The sequence below is a fragment of the Chinchilla lanigera genome, unplaced genomic scaffold, assembly GCF_000276665.1.
Source record: "Chinchilla lanigera isolate Chin_1 unplaced genomic scaffold, ChiLan1.0 scaffold00067, whole genome shotgun sequence".
Lineage (NCBI taxonomy): Eukaryota > Metazoa > Chordata > Mammalia > Rodentia > Chinchillidae > Chinchilla > Chinchilla lanigera.
Window position 1 is genome coordinate 6,448,167 of NW_004955468.1, and position 9,248 is coordinate 6,457,414.

At 45.7% G+C, this 9,248-nt stretch overlaps 1 protein-coding gene across 2 annotated transcripts in view; it reads left to right on the forward strand.

Moving 5' to 3' along the window:
• Tshz3 (teashirt zinc finger homeobox 3) overlaps window positions 1-9,248 on the forward strand; it is a 221,540-nt gene continuing 212,292 nt past the window's right edge. The window contains exon 1 of one of the 2 annotated variants that reach the window (XM_005400095.2): window positions 1-392. In XM_005400095.2, the coding sequence (XP_005400152.1) occupies window positions 353-392 (40 nt within the window). In that variant the 5' untranslated portion in view covers window positions 1-352. The remainder of the gene's footprint in view (window positions 393-9,248) is intronic. The other variant, XR_263394.2, reaches the window with a different exon arrangement.

Consider the following 9,248-nt stretch of genomic DNA (forward strand, 5'->3'; position numbering starts at 1 on the left):
CCTCTGGAGCGATTTGTCAAACTTCCCATTCCACCGGCAGCGCGGTCCTCCTCCTCCTCCTCCTCCACCTCCTCCCCCTCCTGGCCTCCTCCTCCCCCCGCGCTCCTCCCTCCCCGCGCCTCCCTCGCCCGCCCTCCTTCTTCCCTCCGCACGTTCGGGGATCGCGGCGGAGCGCGGCGAGGGGGGGACGCGGAGAGCCGGGGCGCAGCAGCATCCTGCGGGCGGCCGCTCTCCGGGGGGGAGGCTGAGAGCAGGCCCGCCTCGCCCCCCCGCGGGCCCGCCGCCCCTCCCTCCCTCTCCTCAGCCCGGCAGCGGCGACGGCGGCGGCGGTGGCAGTCGCGGGAGAAGCATCATGCCGAGGAGGAAGCAGCAGGCGCCCCGGCGCGCAGCAGGTACGAGCCGCTTCTCCTTCCTCCTCCTCTCCTCCTCTTCCTCTCCTTGCCCCGCGCCTCTGGCCGCCGGCGGCCGCACTCCTCGCCCCTCTCCCTCCGCCGGCGCTGAGTAACTCCGGGCGCCGCTCTCTCGCTGTTCTCCTCTTTGGGTGCGCGCGTCCGCCTCGGGTGCCGGGCGCCCCCGGACGCCCCGCTGCGCTCTGCCCTCTTCCCTCGCGTGCCCACTTCGGGAACCGCGCTCGGGGCGGACTGAGCCGCACTGGGTCCCCGCCTCCCCCGCTCTCGGGCTGCAGAGTGGCTGGGAAAGAGCCCTTGTCTGTGTCTCTTTCTGTGAGGGGCGGGCGGGGTCACCTGAGTTCCCTGGGACACCTTCCGTGTCCTCCCGCGGCGGGTCGGCGGGGGACTGCCCGGTGTCTGCCTAACGTGAGACTGCGAGCGAGGGAACCGACCGGTCCTTTTGGTCACCTTACTCCTAATTCGATTGATTCTTCATTTATTGGGCCCAAAGGGGGCACAGTGGTGGAAACCAGAGCGCACAGGGTCTGGGTATTGTCAGATGACTGTCAAGTCAGTGTTCCTTCCATGCTGGCATTTCCTCCACCCCGTTTCTGTCCCCTTACCCCCCAGCCCCTCCTTACACTGCTTTTCCTTTCCTTATAGCACTTAGTTCTGGGACGTGTCTGAGTGTTCCTCCTCACCCTCCCCTTTTTTTCCAGGAGTGTCAACTCCTGTTAAGACCAAACTGATTTTTTTTTCTTTTCTGGAAAAAAGCATCATTGAAAATAAAACAAAACCCACACACATTATATTATTTTGCAATAATGTTGGTCGGGGGCATGTTGCCTGGAAGAAGGGTTTCTGGCCCATTGCCACCCTTGATTTGATGACTGATTGATCGCCTGTCATGCTGCTGCCTTTGATCTATTCATTCCCAATAAACATCAATAAATCACTTGCAATAGTGAGGCCAAGCTCTGTGACGTCAGGAGGGCCCTGTCAGTGCAACTTTGGGGATTTGGGGCAGATTGCCGGGTGGACCACATATGGACGTGATGTATTTTGATATGAGTAACACTCAGATGTGCAGAGGGTCAGATGCTGCCTGAAAGGGGTGGGTTACCCAGAGGTTCACTTCTTTTCTATCCTTTCCCTTCTCTTATTCTGATGGAAAAGAGAAGGCTCAGGCGTTGGTGCCCTGAGTGCCAGTGGTACCCGCAGTGATGGTGATTTCTGTCAGGCCAGTGAGCACCCCGGCCGGTGGAGCTCCCACCTTGGCTACACTCTGGACTCAAGTCTCTTTGCACAGGGTCACGGAAAGGGAATGTTGTTCTCTCTTCTTCCAGAAATGTGCTCGCCTGACAGTGTCTTCAGAAAACCTTAGCAGGAAAATAGACTTGGTTTGGTGCACAGAATTTAGGTTTTGCTCTGTATCCTCAGTGTTGCCCAAATTTAGAAAGTTTGAAAATCCCTGTAGTGCTTGTAGAGAGAGTGCGGCCTCCCAGCTCACCTCCTGATGTTTCCTGCTCATCCTACCTTCTGCTTTGAATTCCAAGCTCAAGTAGTGAGCTTATCTACCTAAAATAAACTCTAAAACTTTGGAGGAATCCTTCACAAAGTTGGGTAGTAGGAATGTCTTGGGCTTCTTCCAGTCTTCGAGTTTTTTTTTTTTTTTTTCTTTTCATTTTTGGATACACTTTGTAAGGTATCTGGGTGCCTCAATCAGACGAACCATATGTGATTACATCTTTCCATTTGGTTTAGAACTCTTTCTACAGTTCATATTTTCTCCTCCACCCTGCCCATCTGAGACTTACTGGACGACTTTCTCCCGCAATGATTAGAGAAGGAGCAAATGTACAGTTGGCCTTATTTTTATTTTTTAAAGCAACCTGTTCACTAACCTTTTTTGCACCTTTTAAAAGGCCAGCCAGGAAATCTCAGGTCAGTTAAGAAAAATTCATTATATAAAAACTTGACTGCACGACTAATAGGAGATGGAAGAATGGTTTTGCTCTATCAAAATGACCCGTCAGAACGACTTTGTTTCATATTTGATTTAATTGTCTCTCTCCTGACAGGCACATTCATCAATAGCTTAATGGTCAATCAGAAGTTGGCAGCGTGAGTGCTTTCTTTCTTTCCCATACCCTGGTTTTGGATTTACTTTATCAGAATGCCTCTGCCTAATGGACATGTGGAGGAGGGGGTGGAGAATGACTGAAGGGCTACTTATTTGAGGAGAGTGGAAGGAAAAAAGAAACTTCCACGTTTAAGCTGGCGATAAGTATGCACAAGCCAATAAGTGAGCTGTGTGAGTTTGTTTGTTTGTTTGTTTGTTTGGATGGATGAGAAACTTCCCATTCCCGCCCCCCCCTTTTAGTTCTCACAGCTGCAAGTTATAAGGTTCATGCCTGCTTTTGTGGCATACTGGGAGTGATGACAAATTGATTGCTTTGTACTGATAGAGAGAGAGTGGGAAAAAGAAAGATGTCTGCTGATTGGTAACTGGAAATCCAGTCCCCAGAAACCTTGAGAATACTCGAGAATTTTTTTTCCCCTCCAAACTGAAAGGTCCGCTCAGCCATAAAAAAAGAAAAGTTGTTTTGCCAGCTTCATTAGTGTTCACCTAATTAGCTGTAAACCTGATGGATTCCTGACAGCTTTAATGATTGGAGATGACAAGCTCGACGCAGTGTCATCCAGCAGAATTAGGTTTGCAGCTAGTTTGATGTAATCAAGTTGATATTACACAGTCCTGGCTGCCTTTAGTTGTGCATTAACTCAATTTTCTGCTGCAGGTGACAAATGGGCTTTGGTACCTGGATAATCATGTCATAGGAATTAGGGCCCTTTTAATGGTCTGGGGTAGAATAACAACCACAAAGGGCCGAGCTGGGTAGTGCTTGCAGTCAGCACACAGGTGCACGCAGCCATTCTATCTAGGCCAAATGTAGCACTGCTCTGCGGAAGGCCGAGGCAGGCTCCAAGAATCCCTCAAAAGACGGCTTTCGGTACTTTAGGATTTTTTTAAATTTTGATACACATTATACATGGTTTAGTATCTTTTTTGAGAGAGAGGTTTATTTACCTGCATGAGGGAAACCTGGGCAGGGGTTTCCTTTTTCCGGCGTGTGATCTCACAGGGCCATACGTTTGTGTTGGGCAGTTGGCTGCTGCCTGTACAAGCTCAGAGAAGCAGGGTTAGCGAAGGCCAGTGAGTGTCCTTTAGGCAAAGTGACTATTATTCTTTGCCTAAAATGTGACTGTTCTCTTTGTAGCATTTGTTCCTAAACAAGTATTTTCTAAAAGCAAAAAAAAAAAAAAAAATTGAAACTAATAGTAGCAGATAATAGTTTGTATAGTAGTATATATTTTTAGTAGTCTATATTTTTTGGAGGAAAATGTGAATTCATAGAAGGCCATTGCCTAAGCGTTTTCAAAAATCCCTAGCCAATAATGACTTACCATTGCCCTTTCTGAGTTTTCCGTTGAAAAGAAGCACTCTTCCATGGAGTTTTTAGGTAGCAACGCCGCTCCAAGCATCCTGACTTTCGTAAAAAAGGACTTCGATCACCTTAGGATATGCTGTGTCATAGAACACTGAGGGGCTCCCTGGGACATAGGGGCTTCCGCGTTACCGGCTGACATGGGCAGGCCTACTAGGTGGCCCACCTGGTGGTGTCCGCTTCTGCCTTCCTGAGCCTGATTCGGACCTTGGGCATCCCCAGAAGGAGCCTTTGTTCTCTCTTGGATTCCCCCTGGAACCTTCAGGAGGACATTTCTGCCTAGGCTTGGGGAGTAGTTTAGATGCTCCTGAACCTGCCACAAATTTCTCTCCTGGACAGGTAGTCTCTGTAGCAAGGTGGCAAAATGACTGGCTTTGGCTCTTCATACACTCTTGTGAAATAAGAAGAACAGTGCAAATTTTAAAGAGGAAAATCAAGAGGAAGAAGGCAAAAAAACCCCCAAAAAACCAAAAACAAAGAGGCTAGGCTGCAAGGATACTCCTGCGGATGTCCACATGGGGAAGAGAATGTTCCAGAATCAGCTGCTGTGCCCCCGTTATCTTGACAACTGTCAGTGAGGGCTTCAGTGCTCTCCAGGGCCACCCTTGATTGTGAGCGGTTGATGTTGTCATTTTGTTCTCTGTTTTGCCTTGAGCGCGCTCATAAACGGGAGCAAGATAGTCAATAACTGATGTATCAGCACTTGTTTTCCAAATTGCCTCACAAGTCTGCCTTTTCCCTCTTTTTTTTTTTTTTTTTTTTTTAGCTAAATGCTGTCAATTTTGTTAATTTTCTTTTCAAAGAATCAGCTGCTGGTTTTTTTTTTTTTTTTTTTAGTAAAGATTGTTTTATAGAGTGATTAGAATGAAAGGTGACTGCTCAGGGCCACGGGAAATGCCGTGAGGCCCAGGTGAGTTCACAGAGTGAAAGCCTGTCCTTTACCCCTGCTGTGCACCTCTGGGATTTCTAGGCGAAGGATCACCTTGAGGACCAAGGGCCTGGATGCTGTTAGGTGCTGCCTTCTTTCCATGTGTCAGGGCAGCGTGAGGCCCAGGCAGGATTGCAGCACAGAGGCAGGAAGCAGAGGGGAGAGGAGCTGTGAAGTCTCTGGTCCTCCTGTGCCATGGCTGCATTTCATCTAGTAATGCCAGCACCTACTCCAAGTGCAGCCTGTGAGGGTTTCCTGCTGGCCCCGTTTTATTCCTGTCTGTGAGTGGACAAACTATAGAAATAGCTCCAGTCTTGTAGTAAAAAAATAAAAAGAAAGTAAGGCGTCTGCCCCTCTGTGTCAGCATCTCCTGCCCAGTTAAACAGATGAGTCTTCCAAATAAACTGTTGTGTGACACTCCTGTGGTATCACTCCCAGCCCCACGGGGTAACAGAATAGAACAGAATGGTACTTTCACTTACCCAGAACCCTCACAGGTGCTCGCTGTGTGTGTGTGTGTGTGTGTGTGTGTGTGTGTGTGTGTGTTTTAGTTATACTCCAAATTGTGGTTTCTCTGTCTGAAGTTAAAAATGAAAGGTGAATACAATATATTGTATTTGGTAACAATGATATGGACTAGTACATCCAGACAGATAATGTGCAGTTGTAATTAGACTCAATAGACAGGCAGTCATTTTTAAATTCTTTGACACATGCATAAAATAGTCATATAATAAGATAAGATGACAATTTTATGTTAGGTTGATAAAGTGTCCTGATACATGCATTTAAATGTCTGTAAGCCTTTTTTTAAAAAAAAAGAAAAAAAATCCAGACAGATTAATTCTAGTTTCCAGTATTTGCAGTTAGTCATTAAATTAATTTTTTTAAATCCTGCTCAACAATGGCTAGAATATTTCTTTATCTCGCTTTCTGGATTTTTTTTTTCCACCAGAATTCTAAGGAACAGATACATAGACTTGGTTGCTTTTCTTAATTTTTAACACTTGTAAAAATTTACGTTAGATGTGGACTTAAAAATTCAGGTCACTGTAAGTAGAATAATGCTGTGTGGTTTTGGAAATAATTTTTTTTTTAAAAGACAGTAGTAGAACATAAGATGCTTGTGACTACTTGCCTGAAAAACTTGACATGCTGTAGATTTAAGAATCATTATTAGAAAGATTACATAGTGTCCTTGACCAAATATTGAATATTTTATAAGCCCCATTTAAAAAAGAAGACATTTCTAGCGCGTACACTTGATTTGATCAGCATTTAGATTCTTAGGTTTAATTACTTTCAATTCTGTAAATTATTTCACTGTTTCAACCAGAATAGCCCAAGAGATATATAAGGGGAAGAAAAGCATTTTGCTAAAGGTCATATTACCTGGGCTTTTTGACCATTTCTTTACCTCATTTTCTCAGACATGCAAAGGTATGGCTCTTGAAGAATAATTTAAATTTGTTTGGGCCTAATGATAAATTATTAATTCATACTGTCAGGACACATGTTATTAATTATGACTGTGTTTTCTTCATCCAGAACAGCTGTTGGGAAAACAGGGTAAGTTCAGATTGTCTTCGGGAGGCAGGGCATAAAAAAGCAAAGAACTCACCAACTCCTTGTTACCATATTCCTAGTCTCCTGGCTTTGAGAATAAAGGATTGTAGAGGGCGGAGTATAGGGGAGAGAGAAACTATTAATTCTAGACCAAGATGGGCATTGGTAAATGCCAAGTGATGTACATTCTTTAAAACACAGGAATAACTCTCAGTGTACTCTGAGTCTAGTTAAGATGCTGAGGTGTATGATACCTGGATTATTCCAAGCCCAATTTTAGATCGGGACTTTCCATTCCACCAGTTTCTCTTGTTTTTTATTTGTTCTTCTTCTTCCTCTGTGTGGTAGGCCAGAAGGTCATGTTCACAAGTTTATAGTAAGCAGAAAACAAAATACTCTGAAATGCTTGTTTGTTTCCCAGACTGGAACCTATTCTTAATGCAGAGCAAAGGGCTGCTTAGTAATATACGTGCAGTGACTCAGATTCATCTACTTTTGATTTTCCATCCCCATCATTAAATCTAGTCCTATGTATTCAGTTTCCTCTGAGTTCTTTGAGAAATGCATGTTGCATAAAATAGGCAATTTTTAATGAACAATTTAATGTAAATGGATTTTGAATTTAAATTAATATTAATGAAGCCTTGAGTGAATTTATTTTGCATACGTAAAGACTTGTAAGTCTTTCACCCATGTGCTTTCTCCTTTATGTAGTAACATTGGTTGGGTGGATTAGCCAGTAGCTTTTAAAAATTTACACTTTAAAAAATTAAATTGACTTTGTATGTCCACGAGAGCCAACATATTTTTAAACAAAAGTGTTACCTCATTTTAAGAAAATAAACCTCATTTCCTACTAAACCTCTCAGTTTCCACTGCCTTGAAAGCTGTTGCTGGTTTGGCATTGCTGCTGAAGAAAATACGTACCAACAATAGTTACTACAATCAAGATGTTTTCTTTCTTTGGCTTACCTCTAATGCATTATGTATCCTAGAGTGATGGGAAGTTCTGTAATTAATTCTGTTAGATGTAATTGCTATAATCACTTTGATGTTACGCGTAATAAAAGTAATATGGTAAGCACATAAAAAATATAAACACCTTATTGTAACCCACTGCTAAAATTCCTTCTCGTCAGGTCTGGTTTATAGACAAGTGTTCGTGACTATTTTTGATCATAGGTGACAATTTTCTCTGAGCTGAGTTCATTGATATTCCAGAGGACAGGCATTTATTGGAAAGGATGGGCCTTGGCTTGGAGGGATCTCCATGCTGGTTGCCTAGGAATCTTAATGCCTGTTTCCTTAAAGATGTGGCTAATTAAGAAAAGGTTTTGTCTTCTGTGGACGAGAGAGGTAAACACTTCAGAAGTGGCCCTGGCACGAGGGGAGAGTGTGGCATAGGAGGGAGTGAGGAGCTAGGAGAGTGACAGCAGAGTGTTCAGCTCACAGGAGGGTGCTGTTCTGTGGGTTTTCTCATGGTGTGGGATTATGGGAAGTGCCTCTGTGTGTGTGTGTGTGTGTGCGCGTGTGCGCGGGTGCATGTCAGAGCAAGCAAGCCTGAGAGCATGTGGTTATGGGTAAGCAGAAAAGGCTATCTTTCTGTAATAGTATAACAAGGGAAGTAAAATGTAGACTGTTTGCTTCATTATTACTATTCTACACATTTCATGGGGAGACAGGGATGGTGCCTAACTGTTGCGTGAAGTGCCAGGGTGTTGGCTGGTGTTGCCTAGTATACTTACTGAAACCTGACTGAGATTTCAGACCCCGCCGCACCACACACACCTCTAGCTTCAGGGCCGCTACAGTGGATCCAGACCCTCACAGAGCATCAGGGGAATTCGCCTGACATCGCAGGAGCAGGATGCTCGTGGGATGTTTCTGAACACATGTGAATCATCCTTTCCAGTCCAGTCTGCAAGAGATGGGAATGTGGTGGCACAGGAAACTTATAATTTAATTTTCATCTTTTGGAGATCCTGGATCCAACTGGCCTTCGGAGCTGTTGGACACTCATACATTACTGCACCCTATCTGGATGTAGTGTCACAGAGGTCATGAAGCCTTGTGACTCAGTGTTGGCCTGAAAGTTTTGATGTGAATTCCCATTTGTTTTATGTAGTTTATTTTTTGGGGGGAGGGGTATGCTTTTAAGTGATAATACACAGAGGTAAAATAAGAGAGGGGGTGTGTGTGTGTGTGTATGTGAGAGAGCAAAAGGAATGCTCCAGTGTTCCCAGAGAAGGAAGAGAAAGGTGTGTTAAGGAGGTGCAGAGATCCCCTGGCTTGTGTCCAGGGCCCTGAAGCCAGTCTTGCTGCTGGCTTTGTGGCTGAGTGCAGACCTGGCCAGGAGAAGTGGGATCTGCCTTCTGGCCTTGAGCACGCATGGTATCCTGTCTGCCAGGTAGGCAGGGGGCTGGCAGGGTGTCCTGGTCTGGGCCCCTGGCCTGGACAGCAGACCGCCGCAGCCCCCAGTCCCCAGTCCCCAGTCCTCCCACAGCGACTCCCGGGCTGGTTTTGATGGGGCGGATGATAAAAGGTCTGCGAACTCCATAGGCCCCTGTAATCAGGGCCAGTGCTGACATCCTTCTCAAGTTTGACAGCTTCTTCCTTTTCTCTCCTCACCGCCAAGCCTTTCTCAACCGAATTTCCCCGCCTCCCTCTCCCCTCCCTCCCTGCCTGCCGCCCACCCCTTCCCTCCCTCTCCTCCTTTCTGTGTGTGTCTCTCTTGTTTCATGTTCCTGATCAGTCTCAGATGCCGGGAATTATTTTTTTTCAGGCGGGAGGGGGAGTGTTGCTTTAGGTTTGTGGGTTGGGCAGGTGTGAGAGGAAGTCTGTTTTTTTTTTTTTTTT